This window comes from Triticum urartu, chromosome 2A, assembly GCF_056163025.1.
Source record: "Triticum urartu cultivar PI428250 chromosome 2A, HENAU_Tu73, whole genome shotgun sequence".
In the NCBI taxonomy this organism is placed as follows: Eukaryota; Viridiplantae; Streptophyta; class Magnoliopsida; order Poales; family Poaceae; genus Triticum; species Triticum urartu.
The window spans coordinates 73,608,367-73,634,433 of record NC_141874.1 but is presented as its reverse complement, the minus strand read 5'-3'; the positions used below and the strand labels follow the sequence as shown (position 1 = coordinate 73,634,433).

General features: G+C 45.5%; 1 protein-coding gene and 1 non-coding gene across 2 annotated transcripts; one reads left to right on the top strand and one right to left on the bottom strand.

Annotated features, from left to right (window-relative positions):
- Nucleotides 1-8,007: 8,007 nt before the first annotated feature.
- Nucleotides 8,008-9,155, bottom strand: LOC147983851 (uncharacterized). Its single transcript, XM_087539611.1, has one exon. The coding sequence runs from the start codon at nucleotides 9,153-9,155 to the stop codon at nucleotides 8,031-8,033; it is 1,125 nt and encodes a 374-aa protein (XP_087395737.1). The 3' UTR covers nucleotides 8,008-8,030.
- Nucleotides 9,156-14,518: 5,363 nt separating this feature from the next.
- On the top strand, nucleotides 14,519-14,605 carry TRNAS-GGA (transfer RNA serine (anticodon GGA)). The gene has a single exon. It is a non-coding gene; the product is annotated as a tRNA-Ser (tRNA).
- Nucleotides 14,606-26,067: the final 11,462 nt, after the last annotated feature.

The window sequence follows — 26,067 nt, the reverse complement described above, 5'->3', positions numbered from 1 at the left end:
CCGGGACCACCGGGAGGGTCCCGGGGGTCCACCAAGTGGGGCCACCTGCCCCGGGGGGGCCACATGGGCTGTAGGGAGTGTTCCTTGGCCTACATGGGCCAAGGGCACCAGCCCCACTAAGGCCCATGCGCCTAAGAGGTGGAAAGGGGGCAAACCCTAGGGGATATGGGCCTTAGGGCCCATATTGGTGCGCCTCCCTCTCCTCTCCCCCTCTTGGCCGCCACCCTTGATCCCCATCTAGGGCTGCCGCCTCCCCTAGGGGTGGGAACCCTAGAGGGGGCGCAGCCCCTCCCCTTCCCTATATATATGAGGCCTAGGGCTGCCCATAACACAGGTGATTCGATCTCTCGTTGGTGTAGCCCTGCATCTCTCTCTCCCTCCTCTTCTGTGGTGCTTGGCGAAGCCCTGCAGGATTGCCACGCTCCTCCATCACCACCACGCCGTTGTGCTGCTGTTGGATGGAGTCTTCCTCAACCTCTCCCTCTCTCCTTGCTGGATCAAGGCGTGGGAGACGTCATCGGGCTGTACGTGTGTTGAACGCGGAGGTGTCGTGCGTTCGGCATTTGGTCATCGGTGATTTGAATCATGACGAGTACGACTCCATCAACCCCGTTCACTTGAACGCTTCCGCTTAGCGATCTACAAGGGTATGTAGATGCACTCTCCTTCCCCTCGTTGCTGGTCTCTCCATAGATAGATCTTGGTGATACGTAGGAAAATTTTTGAATTTCTGCTACGTTCCCCAACACTTTAAGAAGAAGACAGATGCGGATGTTAATGTGACCATCTATAAAGCTCGGCTTGTCGCTAAGGGTTATCGACAAGTTCAAGGGGTTGACTACGATGAGACTTTCTCACCCGTAGCGAAGCTGAAGTCCGTCTGAATCATGTTAGCAATTGCCGCATTCTATGATTATGAGATATGGCAAATGGACGTCAAAACGGCTTTCTTTAATGGTTTCCTTAAGGAAGAATTGTATATGATGCAGCCGGAAGGTTTTGTCGATCCTAAGAATGCTGACAAGGTGTGCAAGCTCCAACGCTCAATTTATGGGCTGGTGCAAGCATCTCGGAGTTGGAACATTCGCTTTGATGAGATGATCAAAGCATTTGGGTTTATGCAGACTTATGGAGAAGCCTGCGTTTACAAGAAAGTGAGTGGGAGCTCTGTAGCATTTCTCATATTATATGTAGATGACATACTTTTGATGGGAAATGATATAGAACTTTTGGACAGCATTAAGGCCTACTTGAATAAGAGTTTTTCAATGAAGGACCTTGGAGAAGCTGCTTATATATTAGGCATCAAGATCTATAGAGATAGATCAAGACGCCTCATAGGTCTTTCACAAGGCACATACCTTGATAAGATATTGAAAAAGTTCAATATGGATCAGTCTAAGAAGGGGTTCTTGCCTGTGTTGCAAGGTGTGAAATTGAGCTCAGCTCAATGTTCAACCACGGCAGAAGATATAGAAGAGATGAGTGTCATCCCCTATGCCTCAGCCATAGGGTCTATTATGTATGCCGTGCTGTGTACCAGACCTGATGTAAACCTTGCCGTAAGTTTGGTAGGAAGGTACCAAAGCAGTCCCGGCAAGGAACACTGGACAGCGGTCAAGAATATCCTGAAGTACCTGAAAAGGACTAAGGACATGTTTCTCGTTTATGGAGGTGACGAAGAGCTCGTCGTAAAGGGTTACGTCGACGCTAGCTTCGACACAGATCTGGATGACTCTAAGTCACAAACCGGATACGTGTATATTTTGAATGGTGGGGCAGTAAGCTGGTGCAGTTGCAAGCAAAGCGTTGTGGCGGGATCTACATGTGAAGCGGAGTACATGGCAGCCTCGGAGGCAGCACACGAAGCAGTCTGGGTGAAGGAGTTCATTACCGACCTAGGAGTCATACCCAATGCGTCGGGGCCGATGACTCTCTTCTGTGACAACACTGGAGCTATTGCCCTTGCCAAGGAGCCCATGTTTCACAGGAAGACCAGGCATATCAAGCGTCGCTTCAACTCCATTCATGAAAGTGTTCAAAATGAAGACATAGAAATTTGTAAAGTACATACGGACCTGAATGTCGCAGATCCGTTGACTAAACCTCTCCCTAGAGCAAAACATGATCAACACCAGAATTCCATGGGTGTTCGATTCATCACAATGTAACTAGATGATTGACTCTAGTGCAAGTGGGAGACTGTTGGAAATATCCCTAGAGGCAATAATAAAATGATTATTATATTTCCTTGTTCATGATAATTGTCTATTATTCATGCTATAATTGTATTATCCGGAAATCATAATACATGTGTGAATACATAGACCATAATGTGTCCCTAGTGAGCCTCTAGTTGACTAGCTCGTTGATCAAGAGATAGTCATGGTTTCCTGGCTATGGACATGGGGATGTCATTGATAACGGGATCACATCATTAGGAGAATGATGTGATGGACAAGACCCAATCCTAAGCTTAGCTCAAAGATCGTGTAGTTCGTTTGCTGTAGCTTTTCTGAATGTCAAGCATCATTTCCTTAGACCATGAGATTGTGCAACTCCCGGATACCGTAGGAGTGCTTTGGATGTACCAAACGTCACAACGTAACTGGGTGACTATAAAGGTACATTACAGGTGTCTCCGAAAGTGTCTGTTGGGTTGGCACGAATCGAGACTGGGATTTGTCACTCCGTATGACGGAGAGGTATCTCTGGGCCCACTCGGTAATGCATCATCATAATGAGCTCAAAGTGACCAAGTGGTTGATCACGGGATCATGCATTACGGTACGAGTAAAGTGACTTGCCGGTAACGAGACTGAACAAGGTATTGGGATACCGAGGATCGAGTCTTGGGCAAGTAACGTACCGATTGACAAAGGGAATTGTATACGGGGTTGCTTGAATCCTCGACATCGTGGTTCATCTGATGAGATCATCGAGGAGCATGTGGGAGCCAACATGGGTATCCAGATCCTGCTGTTGGTTATTGGCCAGAGAGTCATCTCGGTCATGTCTACGTGTCTCCCGAACCCGTAGGGTCTACACACTTAAGGTTCGGTGACGCTAGTGTTGTAGAGATATGAGTATGCAGTAACCCGAAAGTTGTTCGGAGTCCCGGATTAGATCCCGGACGTCACGAGGATTTCCGGAATGGTACGGAGGTGAAGAATTATATATAGGAAGTGCAGTTTCGGCCATCGGGAGAGTTTCGGGGGTCACCGGTATTGTACCGGGACCACCGGAAGGGTCCCAAGGGTCCATCGGGTGGGGCCACCCATCCCGGAGGGCCCCATGGGCTGAAGTGGGGAGGGTAACCAGCCCCTGGTGGGCTGGTGCGCCCCCCCTTGGCCCCCCCTGCGCCTAGGGTTGGGAACCCTAGGGGAGGGGGCGCCTCCACTTGCCTTGGGGGGTACTCCACCCCCTTGGCCGCCGCCCCCCTAGGAGATCCCATCTCCTAGGGCCGGCGCACCCCTTAGGGGGCCTATATAAAGGGGGGGAGGGAGGGCAGCAAGACCTCAAGTCTTGGCGCCTCCCTCTCCCCTGCTACACCTCTCCCTCTCGCAGAAGCTCGGCGAAGCCCTGCTGCGATCACTGCTGCATCCACCACCACGCCGTCGTGCTGCTGGATCTTCATCAACCTCTCCTTCCCCCTTGCTGGATCAAGAAGGAGGAGACGTCATCCGCTCCGTACGTGTGTTGAACACGGAGGTGCCGTCCGTTCGGCACTTGGTCATCGGTGATTTGGATCACGACGAGTACGACTCCATCATCCCCGTTCTCTTGAACGCTTCCGCTCGCAATCTACAAGGGTATGTAGATGCACTCTCCTCTCGTTGCTAGTTGACTCCATAGATTGATCTTGGTGAAACGTAGGAAATTTTTTTGTTTTCTGCAATGTTCCCCAACACTTGGACGAAGACGAAGGGGGTGGACGGGCGGCTACGGGGGTAGCGGCGGCGGCGGCCGAAGAAGAGCGGCGGCGGCCAGGTTAGAAGCGCGGCGGCGATGCTTGAAGGAGGCGAAGAACCCTGACAACGTGACGAAGACTGGCGTGGACGGTGGTGTTCCCGCGCCAAGGAAGAAGGCGCGATGCATACCACGGGAGGTCGACGCGCGGTGACGGCGGAGCGGACCGCGGGCCGCGGCGCTACGGCCCGAAGGGGCGACGCAGCGGCGGCTGGCGGGTCGGGGCGACGATGGGAAGACCTCTGGGCGGCGGCGGGGACCGCGGGCCGCGACGCTGCGGCCCGAAGGGGCGACACAACGGCGGTTCGCGAGTCGGTGCAACCGCGGGGACGGCCTCGGGGACCGCGTATCGCGACACTTTGGCCCGAAAGGGCGGCGCAGCGGCGACACACGAGTCGATGCAGCCACGAGGAGAACCACAGGGCAGCGGTGGCGGCCCGACGGGGCGACACAGCGGCAGCCCGATACTCGATCGGTGGAGAGGCGCGCTAAACTCGGGGACGATCTTCACGGAACCTGCGGAGGCGCGCGGAACCGACGGGCCAGGTCGGTCGTGCGGCGTAGATGAGGCGGATCGCGGCAGCGAGCGGGTGATCAAGCCGATCGAGCGTGAGGTCGGGGACGCCGCTCCATGGAGGCGTGGTGGCGGCGGAGTCCAAGATGAAGCCGACGACGACGGACGGCGTGGGACGTCATGCGGACGAGTTTTTCAGCACCAGCACCTGGTCTGCCAAAGCAATGCCGGCACCGGGACATCGAGGCCCGAGTGACCAACGGAGCAGCGGCGCCCGAGTTGAGGCAGCTGACGCAGCCATCCCGACGCGGCCGAGGACGATGCCGGTGAGGTAGACCGCCAGGCCGCCGAGCAGACGCGGCGGAGATGGGTGATGTGGATCGATGGACGGGCCGGCGCGCGAGCGGTGGCTATGATTGGCCGTCGCATGGCGCGAGGCCGCCGGGTCGGGGCGATGCAGGTGTCCCGGTCGGAGCAGGGCGGTGACGGCCGGCGCAAGGCGACGGACGGACCGAGACGCGAACGACGGCTGGCCCTGACGGGCCGCCTTGACGGGCGTGGCTGCCGGGTCGGAGGAGAGGCCGGCTGGAGGCTCCCAGGGTCGCTTGACGACGCAAACCGATCAAGAATAGATCGGAAAATCAAAAAGAAACCGCGCAATCAAGATGACTGGCGGGAGAAAGAAAACCCCAGAGCAAGGCTCGGGAGAAAGACTCTTTAGGGCAGCCGGTCAACACAACCGGCGGACGAGCCCTAGATACGGGCGGCGCGGCCCCCGGCGGCGGTCATGGAGGCCGACCACCCCGGGGGCGATGCGCGGGTGCGGAAGCGGCTGCTGCTAGAGTTTAGGATCGACTTGCGATAAATACCATGTTAGAAGGGAGAGAGAAGATTGGTGGAATAGTTTGTTGTATTGCTTGAGCCTCGTGGGCATATATATAAAAATACAATCATCTACTTGGAATATAAAACAAGCCGGAACAAATCCTAGTCTATCTCATTTTTCCTAATAAACATTATACTCAATAGCTGGTCCACGACTTGCTCCTGTAGCCTATATGTGTCAAAAAAACTAAGCGACTTCCGTACAGCCCAGGCGCATGGGGGGCGAAACATATACAGTGTGAGTTTTAAAGCATGCGGAACAGTGGGAGGAAAAAAAGGATGATGTGGATGCATGATATTTTTTAAACTGAGGTGGCATGTGTGGGTCATGTGTGATGAGGTGGATAGGCTGCATGTCAAGATAAATAAGATAGTGGGGATGAATCTCTTAGGTATATTAGCAAAAGAGCCCGTACTTTGCAACGGGAAAGAAAACATAAGACACGCTCTTAACTCAACAACCATCACTCAAGATCACAATAGGTCCATCTCCTTTATTTTTGCGAGGCATCATATTTGTGTTGCCGCTTATCCTCCTTCTCATCCTCGTCGGCAATGGCCTCGGTGTTCACACAAAACAACAAAAAATGTTTGTTGAATATGGTTAATCCTAAGGCGTCTCTCTCTCCCTCTCTCCTTCCTCTCCCTCTCTCTCTCTCTCACTATCTCGCTCGCTCGCTTTCTCTCACTCTCGCGATGAGAAATCTGTTGTTTTCCCCTGCGACATTTTTCAGAGGTACGCATATGTAGTTATCGATGTTTTCTTTTCCCTATATGGTTATAGTGGGGGTGTTCATTTGCAATCTGGATCGCCGCCGGTATGAAAAAAAACCGGATCTTGCGCTATAAATTATAAGTTTGCTTTCATAACAATATTTTAAAAATATTTAACAGGTAAAATTAACATCATATTTAGATTCCACATATTTTTCTAATAAAATTTCATATATAATATGTTAAAATCGAAGTTACGGTTTAAAAGATACAGATAATTTAGAAAATTATTTGATTTGACTCAAATATATTCCAAAATAATATTTAAAAATACTTAACAGGTAAAAATGATCTCATATTCATATTCTACATATTTTTCTAATCAAATTTCATATATAACATGTTCAAATCGGAGTTACAGTTCAAAAGATATGGATGGTTTTAAAAAGCATTTGTTTGACTTAAATATGATCCGTAATTGAATTACCTAAAACATAAGGGGGTTTTCGAAAAATGTAAAATAACGGTTCGGGTATGACTTAAATCCGGACGGCGGGTTGATTTCAAGAAAAAACAAGGACTTTTGTGTAAAATACGAAAATAACGATTCGTTTAGGTATATAGGATTCTAATAGGAGTAGCGAGATATGCTAGGCTCACGGACCCAAATTACATTCAGAAGTGGTCTGCCGCTCGACTCTTCTAACCCTGTGTCCGGACCTGAGCCGAACGGTTGAACTCATGGAGTTGCTTGAGAGAAGCTTGAGAAATTTCCCGTGTAAAATTTGAGAAGTAGAGAAGCTGGGAAAATTGAGATCCTCTGAAACTGAGAAGTGATAGTTGAGATAATTCTACAAACTGACATGGAAAATTTTGATAAACATAGGGATAGAAGGGGCCAACTCAGTGATATTCGGGGGTAAGAGAACTATTTGCGGTCGTGCATGCTGGCACTTCGTCCTAATTTTCATTATCCATTGAGCAACCATGAACAAAATATCACCCTCTTCGCCATTGGTTGACGACAATGAATCATCGAAAAACTCCTATATCATCAACGACATCTACAAAAATTTGTGAATCTATGTAATCTACACGATTCTACAAGGAACTAGACTCGTAAACATGAATAAAATTGGGGGAATATATACCTTGGAGCAAGTTGCCGAACATACTGAGGTCGGAGCAGTCAAGATGTGGCACGGTCGACAAGGGAGATTGAGTTGTCTATGATGAGTGTTCACGCCGACCTCGCCGCAGGAGCTCGCTCTTGCACCACCACGCCATGAAGAAGCGGCATGCCACCGCATCGATGTGTTGTCTGGCACCGCGAAGCACCGTGGGGAGGGGAGAGCCCCCCGTCACAGGCGCCCCGGCAGCGGCGAGGGATGGCTAGGACGAGTCAGGGCAGCGGCTAGGGTTCGTCCACTCGGTCCGTCACGGGAGCGGCGCGAGAGTGGCTGGGGAGGATTTTTGTATTGTGTATTATTGTTTGTGTTTTCTTGGAACCCGTTTAATCCAGCAAACAATATCTCACTCTAACATGTCTCGGCGTATACTTGCTCCCTTCAAATTTACAAGTCCCTTTGTATTTTTTTGGCTAAATTTTGACCACAAAATCTGACTAATAAAATGTGAATCCTATAGCACTGTTGGAAACTTCTTTCGTGTATGGTGTACACAAAGGCATATGACTTAGGTCAAGGTCAAAATTTGACCCAAAATACAAGAGGGCCATTTAAATTGAAATGGAGAAAGTACACGATACTTTATCTCAAGGTACACATGCTACCAAAAATAATAGTGATCTAAACTCTTATATTTTTTTATGAAGGGAGTGCGATACACACCATAAAAGTACTGATACATCGCGTAATAATGAAGTGCAATGTATTATAAAAATATACTTCCAAATGCATCGGTCTTGAGGAGCTTCAAAAAGATAGATTCAGAGGACGCAGTGGATGCCAAATCTTCCAAAGGTGTAACGTTTAGACCTGTGTTCGATCATCCGGGCAGCGCCCTCGCCGTCGTTGTCGCGGCACACCTCCAGCCCGGTGAACACGGCAGACTCATCCTCGATATTTTCTTCCACATATTTGGTTTCCAAGGTCTTGAAGAAGGAGACGATGCAGAACTTACCTGAGCCAAGGTTAACGAGGTGGCGCTTGTATGGAGCCTCATCATCAAGCAGGTGGAGATAATCCCAGGCACGCAGCAGCTCAGGCGGCAACTCAAAATCCATGGCGTTGGCAGGGAGGTCGAGAGCACACAGGCCGTGGGGGCTGCTAGGAGGAGAGAGGGCGACCCAAAGCTTGAGGTTGGGGACATACTCCGCTTTGCCAGAGAAGGGCAGCGCCCAGCTCCCAGCCCATGACCACTTGTGGTTGACCATATCAAAGGTATAGGTGCCTATGCCATCTTCATGGGAGGATATGCACATGGTTTTAGTGTCAAGCAACATGAAAGCACAGTTCATGGCGGCTCTAGCGTTGACGGGGTTGTCTGCGAACGGTGGCACGGGCAGATCACGCCATAACCAGTTCAAAAGAAAATGGGAAGACACAAGGGGCCGGGAGGCGTCCATGCTCCCCAAGTGGATCAGGAACTCAAAGGTGGAGGGATTCATACTGATACTGTTACCACTGCCAGGAGGAACCAGGTCGAGGACAAAGAGGCACTGCGAGTTTGAAGATATCAAGGGGTCCAGGTTGGGGATGGAGAAACAGATGCAGTTGGGTCCCTTGCCGTTTTCCATGGGGGGCATCGGCACGACGGAGTTGAAGCCGGTGTCGATGAGTGTTGTGTGGCCATAGGAGTCGGCCACCATGATGGACTTTTCTCTCAGCAGGGTGAAGAAGTTGGATGCTCTGAAACTGGCCACCGGCTTGCGCAGATCGTTCCAGGACTCCATCGTTGATAGCTTATTATTCCTTTTCTTGTTGGCTTTTGATGCATCTTCTGCTGCGATTTCTGCTGTTTGGTAGAAAAGGTGCCGGGGATCCATGCGGTGCAGAGAATACAGGTTATCCCTGAGATGGTGCATTATCAGATTCAGAGACCGACGATGCATTCACCTCCAAACTTGATCAATAGAATCCTCTCGGTTGATCTGGGCTGATTCTCTAGAGAAGGAGGAAACGAAGCGAATATTATTTCTTTGATGATGAAGCGGCCGGTATGAATTATTGAGAATCGAGAAGTAGGCAGGTGTGGTAAAAGAAAAGGGGTCCGTCTATGTCACATCTAGATATGAGATAATATCTCACATCTAAGTCTTTTTTGTTTGTTTGTCCTGTTTATTTGATTTTAATTTGTCAAAGCCCACAACTAAAAACTACCTTGTCGTGTGTCCGCCTTGGTGACCGGCCTATACACAAATCTGGTCACTAGCTTCCCTCATAAAAAAAATCTGGTTGCTAGCCTTCAGCCTGATTACATAAAGCATAGCGCTTCTGATCGATTTGAATATTCCATTCCCTATTTCCTTGAACGCTTTCACCATTAACCCATGGGTGCCAAGACCATCCCCCCGGCTCTTTCTTCTTCTACTTCATATAATAGAACATAAGGATCGAACCTACTTTGCTTTAAGTCTGTTTACTTTTTAACGCCGTCTACGGAGAGACAAGATGAGAGAGGAGAGAGGAAGCTGAACGACAAGAACTGACGAAGTCCAATCAAGCTGAGGCCTGGAAAGAGTTAAGAAAAAACACCTTCTACCTGCATTCATGGGTGCTCAACGATAGATTCCACATCAAGATAGGCAAAGCGGGATACAGCTCGTTTATTACCTCAAAGAAAACAAGAAACATGTCTTTTCTAATCACGGAACACGAGAATAGCATGCACGGGAGAAGGATTTAGGGAAAGGTACACGCTGCTTTTTCGGAGTCTATAGGGGAAAGGTACACGATGATTTTTCGGAGTCTATAGGGGAAGATTCCACCAACCCCAATTGCTTTGGTGAGAGATCGAACCTCCACTCGTTTTTGGTTTCTGCTTTCTCCCTAGAGAAAGAAGATATGATACTTTTCGAAGAATGCAATCCCCGCATTCCGGCCCTGCTCTGCAAATCAACATCTGAAGATCTACGGGTCACCATAGTCTTTTGATCCACTAATAAGATTCCGCGCTCGAGATGATGTGATCTGAACGAAAAGATAGATACATCCGAGCTGCCCAAGGATATGGTCTGGGTACCGATCTGCTAGGATAAGGGGGAGATCCTAGTACTCAAAAGGCTGGGTAAATTTCGAAATTAAGTGGAGGAAATCCACCAAGAAGAGAGTAATAGAAAATACTGTTATCATGAAGAAATTCTTTCAATCCATTAAGAAGATACTTAATTCGTTATACAATAGAGACGGGGAAAAAGATGATGATAAAAAACTCCACAATAATAAGAAATCCAAGAAAAAAAATATAACGGATGAGGAAGGAGCTAAAGAACCTATCAACAATGATGCATCTAGTGGCAGTAATGATGCATCTACTTCTACTTCCCCTAACCCTAATGATGGTTCTAGTTCCACTAATGATGGAACAAATCCAAATGTGAAAACTAGTGCACCTAAGCACGACGATCATGGTATAATCCACCATTTTATATGGGGTGGTCGTAGTTCAAACGGTGGAGATAGTTCCAACAGTGGTTGGACTTCCTACTTGAATTCACCTATTGATAGATTTGTGAAAAATCGAAAAACATTTACCAATTTAGATCAAAGAGGTCTAAATGGTTTTATTGCCAAAATAATAGGGTTTATAGGTCCAACAACAATTGTGCTTCCATTCTTTTATAACAGTTGGATGCCGAGGATAGGTTTGTTTTCCATGTTTGTTAGAGAGCCACACGACTTTCAAATAGGAGTTAGCGTACGACCATATACCACGTTTCACAATTATGGAACTCTAGTTATGGAATATGTATATATAAAATATTTGTTCCACGCTCAGGTAGGCTGGCGACAATATAAATGTATATATTTGATAAGTTTAAAGAAATAAATGATTCGCTAGGTTTGTTTTTTATCGATAATATTTACTTAAGGGATACTTTTGACGTTATTCAGCGATTCTCACATAGCGGTCTTGGTTTGAAATCCCTTTTGAAACGTGAAATCATAAACAAGTTGGTTGAAGTAGTAATACCATTTTATTGTGAGAATTATAAGTCGTATGTGTACGGTTATTTTGCTTTTCTAGTATACGCAGGGTTATTTTGTACTGTCTGGTACAAGTATATACCTTGGGATCCATATATAAAACCTGCTGATTTAGCTCCACCATCACTGGATGTATTTAACACCTATCATGCCGATGTCGTGGGTTATAAGAAGGTCACATACCTGAGTACTAAGGACATTGTCCAAACAAACTATGGTAGACACCTTTAAACAACCATCATTTAACGAAGTAGTAAATTCGAATGACTACAACCTTGATCAATCTGATCACAAAGTGCGTTTTTCATGCTTATGCACTGGTATCATGGTTTCTATGTTGTTAGTGACAAAAACACTTCTTCCACATTAAACAGTACTGCATAGATACAAGTTTAGCACAATGAATTTCTGAGTTATTTCACACAAGGAATTTACAAGCTAATGAAAAATCAATAGATTTATAGGATATCTATCTAAACACGGCTCCTATCGTTTAAGGTTAGTAAATACATACTAGGAAATGCTCTTCAGGGATACCAGAACTGGAAGATCCTGTCAAGGGGAAACAGGACCTTAATAAGCGCCATCCCGAGACTTGGACTCGAGGGATGGTAAGATCAATAGGAGAAGGAGATATGATACAATTACTATGATCAGGATACCTTATATGAGCCATACTTATCCAGGGAATCAATCGCGTGAGGGTGTTGTTGATAGAGGGAGCTCTGGCCAGGAGAGGCTAGAGCGAGTGATAGCAACGGAAAGGTAAGATCAAGAAGGAAACAAGGCTTAAGAGGACCCTAATGCACCAATACTTTAGGCATTCCAACTTCCAATACATACTTATCATGGAATGAAATCCAAGAGGATCAAGCATATCACTGAGAATAGCTAGCTGAAATCAAGGATGCTATCACAATATTCAATGGAATCGTTACATCGGAATAAGATAGACCCGCTTCGATGCTGTATTCAGTATGTCAGCTAGGAGCCAGAACTCACTATGCCATAGTCATACAATCAACCTGTGTATTAACAACAATATCTAGACAGGCAGGATGGATTAATTATATTGATGGCCAAGATAAGGTGCTCAAAGGGGAAGCACTCTTCATCAAGTAATGACCCCTGGGGGCGGGTACTGCGAAAAGAAAGCAATGCATAAGCTCTTGTTCCTGATACGGTTCGAAAGTAGTGCAAAGAAAAGCGGTACTTCGGTCAGAAAGAAAGCTGCAGGAGGGTTAGTGCTAAAATCTTCTTGTTCGGATGGTTGAGAGAAGGAGGTGTGTCCTGTGGCGGATACACCGATTGATCGAGACGCCTCAAGGCCACCGGAGGGAGAAATAGTGATAGCAACGCTTACAAGGAATGCTGGGATAAGTTGGGAAGAAGGCAAAGATACTGGCGACTAGATCCTTGTGGCAGATTGGAAGATACCGATATCTCTATTTCAATTTGTTGATTGATGGTTTAAGGAAATGGCAGTGGTCCAAATCTTGCACATTTACTGTTACTTCTATGTATAAGTTCCTTGCTCAGGTGTGGCCCAGCTTTCATATCTTATTGGGATAGCTACATTGCCCTGGCCGGGTATTGCGAAGGAAGGAAACACCTTGTCCGAGTCAGGCGATGCTAAAGGATGGATTAAAAAACTCATGGATGCTATCTCTGTTATTGCTGCTTAATGCCCTATTTATACCGATCTAGCTTATAGCTGGGATTTCTAGAAAGATAAGCTGATGCAGCCCTCAGGGATGGAGTGCCTAAACTAACCTTCCTGAACAGAAGTAGCAGAGGTAGAAGATATGTAAATCGTACCATCAAGGGGAAATGCACTATTGTTATGCTTGGGCCAGGTTAGCTGATCAAGGGAATATTCCTATCGGAAGAACAATCAGAAAATAAGGAGATAGTCAGTTGGCACTTTTCACACAAGAACCGCTTTTCGTATTAAGCACGGGAGTCGTAAGGAAAGACCTCTGCGTAGCTATCAAAATGAATTAATGAACGAAATAAACGAATTCCGGTGAAACCAAGGTGAATTTCTGAGCCAGCAGTGGGAAAAAGATGCCAAGTATTGAGATGCAACATTATGAATGGTGCGATCCGAAGTCTTACTATTTACTCCAAATTGACTCAAATGGTTGACTGAACTTCATAGAGGACTAAAGCCGGGAACTTAAACTAATGGTTTTGCCTTTCCACTTCCCAATTGACTCTCATAAAAGGCTAGGCTACCTCTTCACATCACACCTGATCCCGAATCATGTGCTCTGTTCAGGGGATCAATAGTGGCTATTAAGCTTTTCCCTTTCTATATATTCTTGAGAATAAGTAAATACCATCCTTTTTCCTATCAGCATCTCTCTATCTGACAGTAAATATTGCTTTCAATCGATCAGGCACTAGGTTATTAAAGTATGGATATGCCATATAATAAGGGAAAAGGCCTCAAGTTTTTTTTAAGCGCAAAAGAAAAGCCGATTCCAAATTTTCTATTTCCCGGCAAGTCTATGAGAGTCCTATTACGGATCCTCTGATCTTTAGCTTTAATGGTCGTGTTTTTATATAATTAGGTCTTTCTTCTGAGCTCTTCTATTACGGTACAGAAAAATCAAACCTATCACTCTCAAAGAATGGGTAAAAAGAATTCAAGCTAGGGGAGCCTACACTCTCTAACTACCTATACTACGCCCCCATTGATTGGAAACCCTCGGGGAAAATGATCCCATAAACAAAGGAATTATATAGTACGAAATAGCAAAAAAACAGACTAATTCGATTCTAAAAAATCGATAATAGATATTTTATTCTGCTTAAATTGTCCCGACAAGGAGAGATATTCAATATTTGAATCAGATTGGATTTCGTAGTATACCAATGTGAGCCAAACTATTACTATTTCATCTAACTTGAATTACCAAGGACTAAATTTGACTATGGATTCTGATAACTTGAGAAGTTTTTATTTGGTTATGATCCAAAAAGAAAAAAGAAAGGTTTAACAAGCCATGAGAAAATAGAGTAAAGTAACCATACGTTCTGTTTGCATAACGTGTATACGCCACGCCATACAATCGAAATAGAAACATGGGACGATTCCAGAATTTTGAATAGATCCGTGGTGATGAGAGAAGTTGTTGTTGAGAAATATGAAATTGGAAAGGAAGTCAAACTCCCTATGGAACCTGTGATCGGTTGTACCTGTACTTTAGTGATACGAAAACTCGCTATTCACTCAGTTTCTGGTCAATAATAAGATTATGTAGGAGAGATGGCCGAGTGGTTCAAGGCGTAGCATTGGAACTGCTATGTAGGCTTTTGTTTACCGAGGGTTCGAATCCCTCTCTTTCCGTTTCTGTTAATTCACCAACGTTACCGACCACAATGAAATTTCTAGTAAGAGGAAAATCCGTCGACTTTCTAAATCGTGAGGGTTCAAGTCAAGTCCCTCTATCCCCAATAAAAAGCCCATTTTACTTCCTAACTATTGTACCAACCTCTATTTTTCATTAATGGTTCAAACAAGATTCACTATCTTTCTTATTCTACTCTTTCACAAATGGATCCGAACTGACTTCTTTGGATCTTATCCCATTCATACAAATGAACATATTATAGTATAGGCAAGTAATCCCTATTATTAAGTAAGTCATTCACAATCCATATCATTATCCTGATATTTACTAAGTCCAATTTGAGAATACTTTTTTATTTTTTAGTCCCTTTAATTGACATAGATACAAGTACTCTACTAGGATGATGCACAATAAATAGTCAGGATAGCTCAGTTGGTAGAGCAGAGGATTGAAAATCCTCGTGTCACCAGTTCAAATCTGGTTCTTGGCACAGAACGAACAATGAATGCCTTTTCGGGAAAGAAAAGGGCCACATATTTTTTTATAGGGAAAAGCTTTTTTTAAGGGGAAGAATCATCAACAAAAAATCCAGGAAAGAACAGCGAAGGAAAAACGTGAAAAAAACAAGTGTTTTCCAGGAACGGAATAGCGGAAATTCCATACGTTGATCACCAATGTTGCATGTCTTTCCTTAAGCTGGAGTACTTTGAGTTAGAAGGCCTACTTTATTCGTCCTTTAAAGCCTACTTATTCGTCTAGCTATTTCCAATTCTAATAAATAACCCGATCTTATCATATCTTGAAAAACCCTAAGACTACCCAAGGCTGTACCCTACAGTGTTACCTATAGTCTATACTTGTGTATACGTTGCCTTCTGGGGTGGCAAGCTAGAACCAAGTAGTCTAGGTATCAATTCCAATTTAAGTCAATGATCCTCATTTTCTCCAACATTAAGAAGATTATTGGTAAGGTGACCAACCATCACGCAGGATTCTGGGTCGGAGTTGCACCTCTTGCCTGATATATACAAGTCGTTACTAGCGATTCGTGTGTGCCCTATGGTGTTCAATTGCCCGTTTGTTCCCTCCCCCTCGGGACGGGTCAACCTACTTTGCCCGCTTAGGCGCTCCAAAATGCTCTGACTAGACCGCCGACACCCATGATTTGTCCATCATTCAAAATGGCATTTCGTAAGGGCTCATAAGGTAGGAGGAATCACAGATCCTCCGTGCACTTTTGCCTAGAGTTAGTTTGTTTTTTCACTACCGTCTGAGTGGTGGCTAAACCCTGAAACTTTTCCTTGAAATGAAATAAAGATCTAACTTTATTCCAGTAGTGGTTTCCGCAAATGTAGATAATCTTGTTGATTAACACCCACTTTCCATACCCTGCAATTCAGAGGCCATCACCTCTGGTCTTTTAGTAGCATATCAGTAAACAAGGCTCTCCTCGTGTAGCTTTTTGTTCTCGAGGAAGAAAATCTCATTGATTACTTATAATGCCGGATGAAGCAAGTTACAGCATTGGTTCTTTCGTGATTCACGTATATTGGAAATCTCTTTATTTAGGAAATGGGATGGCATTCAATTCTCACTTAGGGATTCTCTTCTTCCTGAACATTCATGAAAAGAAGGACTCTGGCTTTAATGCTAAAGTTTAGTACTGGGCCGAGCATACTTACCTACTTAGACAAGAGGGATACTTATAGATCTCTATGAGCGTAAGGCAAAGTGGGCAAGACTACTTCCACAACTACATTTTCGCTTAAGAAGGACCTGTGAGACCTCGAAGCAACCGTCTACTACTAGTTATAGATGCTATTTCTAATTGAATAGAATGGATGCTTCACAGCGGTTCTGCGACAGGCAGGGCAGCCGGGTGAACATAGGCAGTTGTTCCTATAGAACACAAGTCTTTCTCTAAAGCACGACCTTCCGATTGGACTACGTCTGGTCTCTATCCTTTTTATTCCAAAAATGGGTTCTCGATCAAAATGATCTGGTGTCTATGTCCATGCCTGAGGTTGGTAAACCCTATATCTATTGCGGGGTGGTTTGAGGAAGGGACGGCTTGTAACCCACGACTTACTACTACGAAGATTCTGGCGGAGAGCTTTTCAGATATAGATAGGTCGGGATGAGGAAGCTCCGTAGTCAACTAATAGATAGAAAATCCACCTTGTGAACCATGTTTGTCTTAAAGTACTGTCTGAGAAGGAATATACCAGTTCCAATCCCTCTAGTGGCTATACTGATTGACATAGGTAGCTTTCGTAGTCAAAGCTCACGGGGCCAAATGCTCTATTGGAGTGGGCACGAACACACACAATCAAGGTTCGAAGAACTTCTACTTCACGCCTTGAGGATTCTATGACGCTCACTCAATGGAGTTGTGGCGATTGCAAGCAATCAATAAACGAGGAAGCCAAATTATGGATCCAGGAAGGCTGCATCAGAAGGAAGAGTAGGTGTTGCTATGCCGTTGGCTGGGACTGAGACAGAGAGAGGGGAGCATAGCCCCTATGATCCCGGTAAAGAGTTCCAACTAAGCTCTTCTCAGGTTCTTTCTTTCTCTTCCATTCTTATTTTTATATATTAAAGTGTAGTTTTCTTACTATAATATAATAATATTAATCTAATATGCCCATTGGTGTTCCAAAAGTACCTTACCGGATTCCCGGAGATGAAGAAGCGACTTGGGTTGACTTATACAATGTTATGTATCGAGAAAGGACACTTTTTTTAGTTCACTGCCCTATACATAGAAAGAAGTGCTTTTCCACCGGTATCAACATTCTATCTGGAATCAGTAGCGATAATTGTTGTATTGTGAGCCAGCCCCACCCACGGGGTGAAATTGTACAGCTCCCTATCTCGTTGAAAGCCCCTTTGCTTACGGAAGAGAAGAGTTGGATGCCGTGGTGGGAAAGCTCCCGTTTCAACTTTGCTTCTTGTAAGCTTCGGTATAAATAGCTCACTTGCGGGATCTAATCTCATTCTATGGGAACAGCTTTCATTTCTATCTTTTGGCTTAAAGTGGTGAACAAATCCTTTCTCTTCACTTTTTGTGCTCCGCATGGCTCCGGTCAAGATGTGACTCATCCTGTATATACATAATTAGGAGACCTCTCACGAACTTGTTAAAGAAAGGAGTACCATTTGTGTGGACAAGCCAAAGCAATCCTTTGATGTTCTCAAGCAAGCTTTAATTGAGGCCCCTGTGTTGGTTCTCCCTGATTTCAGTAAAAGATATGTGCTAGAGACAGATGCCTGTGGGCATTGGAGCTGTGATAAGGGGTAGAAGTATTCGTGTGGGGTGGGTTTCAAAGGGAAGGTTGCACAATAGATCGGAGATCCTTTGAGGAAGACTAAAATGACTATACTTATAGAATGGTCCATATCGAACAGATACGATACTGGTTTACACAGAGAATATCGCCTAGCTCTAAAACGGCAGCACCTGAGTGCAACTTCGAGTAAGAAAGAACGACCTTCTGCTACCTTTTTACCGGGGCATTGTTTTAACAACTTTAGCTGATTGATCTACGAATGGAGGGATTCAAGCTTATTTTTGTTAACCGAGATGCAAACGACTAACAAACTGGATTCGAAGCCACCTGTCGTAATAGTACCTGCGGGTTCTTTCTGTGGAGCCTTCAAATGCAATAGCTAGCTGCCCAACGGCCAATGCCACAGGCAAATCTCCATTTTCCAACTTATACAACTCTTTGGGGTCCAAAGATACTCGCCATTGCAACTTAATAAATAGGACCGGTGGGATCGCCTTCAATAGATATATCGGTTTCACTGCTTTCGTACCCTTTGTTTTGGTCATGTGGATGACCCGCAGACCGTAGATAAGATGGATACCCACGTACTGCCTTCAATGAAAAGAGTTTTACCAAGGACCCTTAGACAGATAGGGGGGACAGACAAGAGGTATGCAACCTGCTGAATATTGTCACCGAATCGCTCACTGACAAATACTTGGGGCTCCCCTCCCTGGTAGGAGTGGATAGGAGCGACTGCTTCCAACACTTAATTGATAGAATTTGCACTCGGATTAATGGCTGCAAAGAGGAAGGGCTAATTGGCTCCGCCATGGAGACCGAAATACGAGCTTCTTTCATCACATCATTTTGCAACGGAGAAAAAATAAGAACATAATAAAGTTTCTGAATGACTCAAACGGCAACAGGATCGAAGGTAATGACCAGTTAGCATCTCTGATACAGGGTTACTTTGAGGGACTGTTCACCTCAGAAGTCCTAGCTCCCGACCCTGGGCTACTGGGGAAAGTAAACAGGCGAGTAACTGAAGAAATGAATGCAAGCCTCTTGGCTCCGTTCACGGCAGATGAAGTAAAGGCAGCACTCTGAATTCAATCGAGAGTTAGGTACAGTAATCTTCAGATATGACAATACCTCCCCCAAAGCATTGTCAAGTGTTGGAATTAGGGCACCAACCACGAATAGGAGCTGTATAGAACTCCGGAAAGAGACCTTTGATGAAGTCGGCATCCTCCCAAGTGGCATTTTCTTGATCCAAACTAGCCCACTTCCTTGGTTGCTGAAAAACCATGCAACGCAAGTAATTTTCCACACACTGATTCACACGTTCTGTCTGGCCATCTGATTGTGGGTGATAGGCAGAGAGCTAAACCTCAATTTCACTTGCAGTGCTTTGAAGAAGGCCTGCCACATGTTACTTGTGAATATCCAGTTTCTATCAGAGACTATTGACTTTGGCAATCCATTCCACTTAAAAACATTATCCATGAAAGCATGAGAGATTGATTGTACTGTATAAGGGTGAGCAAGGGGAATGAAATGAGAATATTTAGTGAGCCTGTCCACCACCAAAAATATGACTTCTTTGCCCAATGATTTGGGAAGACCCTCAAAGAAATCCAGGGAGATGTCAGTCCAAGCAGAAGTAGGTAATGGCAGTGCCCAGACAATCCTTCAATGTTGTGAAGGCCTAGAATTGATCCCATAATTCTTGACAAATCTTCTTTTTCTGTAGCCATACCAAGAAAACTCCTCAACTGAGTGACAGTCCTAGGTGCTGGCCATTCTTTGATGGCAACTATTTTGTGGGGGTCTGTAGATAGACCCTATCCTTAGATAACATGCCCTAAATACTCCACTTGAGGGACAGCAAAACTACATTTGCTAATCTTAGCATATAGTTTTTATGACCTTAGAATGTCCAGGCCTAACTTTAGATGCTTGAGATGAGCTTGTTTGGTCTTGCTATATATCAGAATATCATCAAAGAATACCAAAAGGTATTTCCGGAGCAAAAACATGATTCATTAAAGATTGGAAGGTAGCAGGTGCATTAGTGAGCCCAAATTGCATCACTAAGTATTCATAATGACAAAAATATGTCCTAAAATTTATGAATGTCTTCTCTTCTCATTCTTATCTGATGATAACCTGATCTCAAATCAAGTTTGGAAAACAGTTGTGCACCATATAGCTCATCTAATAGATCCTCAATGACAGGAATATTGAATTGATTTTCTGCACTTAACCCGAAAGCAAGTTTGAAAACAAGACCCGCTCTGTGAAGTGATGGAAGTAGTGAAGGTTTAGGCTTCGGATCTGTGAAGTTCAGGTTTTGGAGTAGAGGTCAGAGGCTAGTGCGGGTAGCCCTGTCGGAAACTAGAAACAAGAGGCTGATGCACCTGCCCGGCGGTGGGTGGGTTCAGCTCGATCAACTGGGATAGGAGTTTTTTTTTCTCTATCTTGCTCCATGGTGTTCAAGCAGTGCGTCCAGAAAGCTGTGATTCATGGGAGGGGGCAGCTTCAATAGCTTTGGCTGTGAAAACTCTTGGTCTTGGAGCATCAGTGTCATCAGTTCACCCAAGATCAGCAGGACAAATAACTACTAGGTTTGTGTCAGAAAAGTGTCTTGCGTGACGGGGAATGAGTGGAAAAAGAAAGAGATTCATCAACTATGGAATCTGACAGGTATCGGTATTGAACAGAGGGGGCTGTTCACAAAGCATCCCATGGATGGTAATGGTGCTTCCCCAGCTGCTGTTCCTACTCCTTTGGCTGGTGCCAAATCAGGTGACTTTGAAGTTGAAGCTTGCCCGCAGAACGATGTAACCATGCTGGTAGTACTATGATTTCCTTAGAGCGCAGATGTCTCTATCCCTAGGAACGTGATGCTTAGGTGCGAGGTGAAACACAAGCAGGAGATCGAGAAAAGAAATCATACAGATTGCAACCTACAGATGAAGAATCTGCTTCATTGTTCCCACCATCTATATCAGATGTTTAATAAGAATAGGAATCGAATAAGCTGCTGATTGACTGAGGAAGCATTTGAAAAGAAAGGAAGGGTGATGCTTGTTAAACAAAGTTGCGTGTGGGGCCGCCACGTATAGCTGTAGTTTCTGTTGTAGCATCGGTTATTTCCGTTATTGCTGTAGTAGCATCGGTTATTGCTCAGGTTACGAATGACCCAATCTATCTATGGCAACCACCCCTACTTTTAGTAGATGGAGATGCGCACCTAGAAAAGACGGATGAAAGAGAACCTGCCCTTCTGACTTCTTCTCTTGTCTGTCCTTTACGCAAAGCGATCTATGGTCTCAACAAGCCCCGATAGCGTCGGTTTTTGAAGTTCAGCACAGTGGTTATGTTATCCAGGCAGGGTTTGCTCGGAGTGATCATGATTCGGCCATGTTCGTATCAGTTTATCCTCAAGGACATGCTATTATGTTGTTGTATGTTGATGATATCAAACTGACTGGTGATTACTTCGTTACCATATCACTGATCAAGTGTCGCCTTCATCAATTATTTGCTATGAAGGCGCTGATGCGCCCTAAGCCTTTTCTTGGCTTGGAGGTCGCACATTCTCCTCGTGGATATTTGGTATCTCAGATCAAATAACGTCATGACTTGATCACTCGAGCTCAACTCAATGATGAGAAGACTGTTGACACTCCCTTGGAGCTTTACGTTAAACTCCGTCCGACTGATGGCTCACCATTATCTGATCCGACGCAGTACAGACAGTAGGTCGGCAGTTTGGTTTATCTAACGATCTCTTGCCCAGATGGCTTTTCCTAAGAAAGTCAGCCTTTCATGGCTGCCCCCGGTCAGTTCACTTTGCAGCAGTTCATCGTATTCTTAGATATATTCGAGGTACCTTTTCTCGAGCCGTCCTTTTTTCCGTCATCGTCTTCTTTAGAGTTGCGTGCAACTACTGATGCTGATTGGGCCTTCAGATAGGTGCTCAACTACAGGCTTATCTATTTTATGGGGAGACGAGACACTATCTTGGATGAGATAAAAGCAATAGACAGTTGCTCCTTCCACTGCCGAAGCGGAGTACCGTGCCATGGCACACTACTAGATAGATTGTATGGCTCCGTTGGTGACTTTCTGATCGCGGGTTTCATTTGAAAAATCCCAACGTCATTCATCTTGTGTCAAATCCGGTCTTTCATGCAAGAGTTTCATTTTTGGCCGCTACTACGTTCGTCGAAAACTTCTTGATGGCACCATCATCTCATTACCTTATTTTTTCCCTTCGACTTCGGCTATGACCAATGCCCCACCTAGCTGAATAGGCGTAACAAAGCTACCTGAAAAAGGCAAGGTGCACCTTAGATTGAAATCTACAAATTGCGTTTTGCCAGATGGATTCTTTAGAAAGATTCCCGGATAAAGTTCAGTATAATATTTAGTTATAATCTAAATAAAGGCGCATACGTGGGCGGGCAGGGGGCCCCACTACTTCTTCATTCAGGGGGGGCTAGCCTCATGACTTCCCACTGGGCGAGGGGTGCACCTAACCCACCTACTCACTCATCAATTACGGTGTTCAGCTGACTTGCACAGAAAGACCCCTATTGTTTAGTAATTTGGCGCCCCATCTTTTGATTGACTGTTGTCAACTAATCTTTTCAATGTTCAATTCTACTCTATGTTAGAACATTTCTGTGAATGCTATTTCGATCTAAGTGGTCCTATTCTTTGTCCCGTGCTAGGAAGCATTACTCCTCTTTTCATTCCAAATTCTTCAATAAGACCGATACGATTGATTGGTCTGTGCGTTTCTCTTATTACTTTTTTGTATCCCCCTGTTCCTCGGATACAATTCGGTCCTTCTATGGCCAAATCTCAATTTGTGGAAAGCCTTTGATGGCTTCCTTATGAAAACATCCATTTGTATATGGGTATAGACGGTCTTTCATTATTCTTCGTGATATTGACCACATTTCTGATCCCTATTTGCATTTCAGTGGGTTGGTCTGGTATGAGAAGTTTTCGGAAAGAGTATATTACAGCATTTCTAATTTATAGAGACAGATCAAATGGACTGAAATTTAGATGAGACATCACACTCATTTATATGAGTTTTAACAATTTCGATACATGATTTACTATTCCATGGACACATTGCAGAGATGCATACAAATCAGAACAACGAAAAAAATGCATGAATGATTATACGGTATATACACGAACAAAGGAGATGCATGCACATGCCATCTGATATATACACATATCATAGTATCACAAAGAGGAGAAAAAAGAAATAAAAAAGACAAAAAATACCTCACAAACTGCTACAGCTGCAGTGTATCGAGACAATACAACAATAGACAAAAATAAAAAACAGAAAGGAAAGGCAGCCCACGCTAGCACACATAGGCTAGCCCACGCTGGCACGCTGTAGGCGGGCTGCGCGAGCGCACGCAACAAATCCGCAGATCCTACAAACAAACGCAAACAAATTGGCAGATCATCAGTGCACGAATTTTAAAGACAAAACAAATCCAACGATAAGGGACTTAGATATGAGATAGTTATTTTACATCTAGATGTGAAATAGCAAATCCGAAAAAAAAAATCCCACTTGCCTTGAATTCCTGACTAGTGTATATCCAGGACTATGAGAAAGCAAATTACTCTTTGATATAGGGCGTGGCGAGCGGTCGGTGTGCCATCAGATACGTGGATCACACAAATCTTACGCAAAACAAATCACATGAGACATGAGAAGGCTTGGAGACGAGCGCCAGCAGACAGGGTTAGGAGCAGAAAGACAGCGGGAGATGTGCACAGCTAGGCTTGAGAGCATGGTTAATAGTATAGTCAGTTGCTGCCTATAAGCCAGTGCCATGTCATCTACAGCTCATCTTATAGTTAACGTGTACAATAGTAAATGAAAAAGTGTATTACTTTTTTATTATGTGGCTCATTTTTCATTCTCACAAAATGCCTAGGAGCACGTGATAGAGCTGGCTCTTCATGAAAAGTCTGCTTACCTTCTTTCTTTTCTTCTTTTTCCTCAAACTAAACAGAAATATATTAGTTTAATTCTTATAGTCCGCTAACTCAGCTTTATTGTACTTGCTTTGATTGGAGAAATCAAGTAGGAAGAAGGCGACGGCGGCGCAGCGATTGATAGATATTTGGATAGATTGTGTAGGTCAAGTAGTCGTCGAAATATGGGCCAGGCCCAGGCTGTGATTTCCGAGTCTTTGTGGAAGAGGTGCTTGCGGACATGGATGCGGCACAGCGAGTAGACGCGGCTGCTCAAGTCGTGCACTACCAGATGCAGATGCAAGTATCGTCCCTCGTTCCAGCGGCAGCCAGGCCAGGCCACGCACGCGCACACGCTCACGACAACTTTTTTTTTTGAGACATGCGCCCACGACAACTAAGGGGGTGTTTGTTTTCAGAGACCTTTTTTATAGGGACTAGAAAAAGTCTTTTTTAGAGACTTTTTTACCAAACGGGAGGGACTTTTTAAGAAGACTCTCAAGGAGAGTTTTTTTGAAACTTTTCTAACAATGCCCCTCCATGCACCCATTGGTCCGCACCCTATGGTGTTGTTTAATTGTTATTTTTTATATACTAGGGGCAACATGGTCATGTAATAACCTTTAGGACGGGACTAGAGACTTTTTAGTCTCTGGAAACAAACAGGGATGGACTTTTTAGGGACTATAGACTTTTTAGTTGGGATTAGAAAAATTCCTAAGACTAGAGAACCAAACACCACCTAAACTAACGCGATGGGCGCTTGAAACATGGCGCAACGCATGCGTGGCCTCTCTTCCCAACCAATAAAAAAAGAAAAAAAACATCTCGATGGGGACCCACCCCACCCACGCTTCTCTCTCGTTCTCCTCTCAATCCCAATCCCCAATCTATAATACCTAAATAGTTCATCTCCACTATTGTATTTCTCTCAACATGCAGCCTATCCACCTCATCACACTTGCCACCTCAGCATTCTTTTAGTGACTTACAAGTGGGACCCAGCACTACATCAACCCTGCCACTTTAGCGTGCAGATAATGGCCAAGGGACCCACCACAACCTGGCCTCTCTCTGCCTCATTCATCTCTCTCGCAGGTCAAAACATCAAGCGCTCCTCTCCCCTCTCTACAATAGCGCACGGCGACCCGGATTAATCTCCGCCGCGTGTGGCGCTCCTCTGGCACAACCGCCAGTGCGGGTCGCGTCCGCGGCTCACATGGAGTCCCCCTTGCGGCCTTGCCCAGACTAGGGTGGCTGGTCGGGCCGAGATAGGGGGCTCCTGGCAGCGTTCGCGCCTGCTTCTGCCGACGCCGTCGGCTACCTTCGCTCCTCCTACGCCCCTACCGTAGCAGTCGCGCCCGCCGCTGACGACGCCGCCGGCTACCTCCCCTCCTCCTTTGTCCCCAGCCGGTATCCTTGGTGGCCTCGGTTGAGCGCTGATTCGTCCATTGCTCCCTGCAGATGGAAGATATGTACATGTCTAGAGGAGGCTGCAGCATGCGGTGGTGGCCTATGTTGGTCGGCGGAATCACACCGGCCACTGGGGTTTCAGTTGGAAGGATGCTCTAGCCGCCGACTCTGCCATGGAGTGGACGTCGCGCCGGTCAGGTTCCCAGCCGGTTGACACGGCTTTCTTTTCGGCCTCGGAGGGCTAGGCTGATGGTGATGCCGAGTAGGGCCTTGATTGATATCCATGGCTTCCAGGATGTTAGAATAAATCCGAGGCATACCGTCAATCTAGCGAGGATCAAGCAATCACACAAGCACGACACCGAGATTTGTTAACGAGGTTCACCATCATGGCTACATCCCCGGGGCATGACTACGGGCGCTCCTCCCCATGACACCGCTACAATACCGCACCCCGGCCGCCCAGGCGCCGGCACACGCCGCCGGCTCCCCCGCGTGCCCGTGCTATTATGTTGGCATAGGTTACATCGTGTGTCTACCCCTGATATATATGAGAGGCCTAGGATACAAGTGTCCTATTAGGACACAACTCCTACCTTGTCTACACACAGTCCAAACCAAGTCCAACTGTAACCTACCTTGTACAATATTCGACACAACTCTAACAAACTCCACCTTGGCGAATATTCTCCACCACTTTGGATTCATCCATGCGTCGAACATCCATGTACATTGGACTTGAGATACGC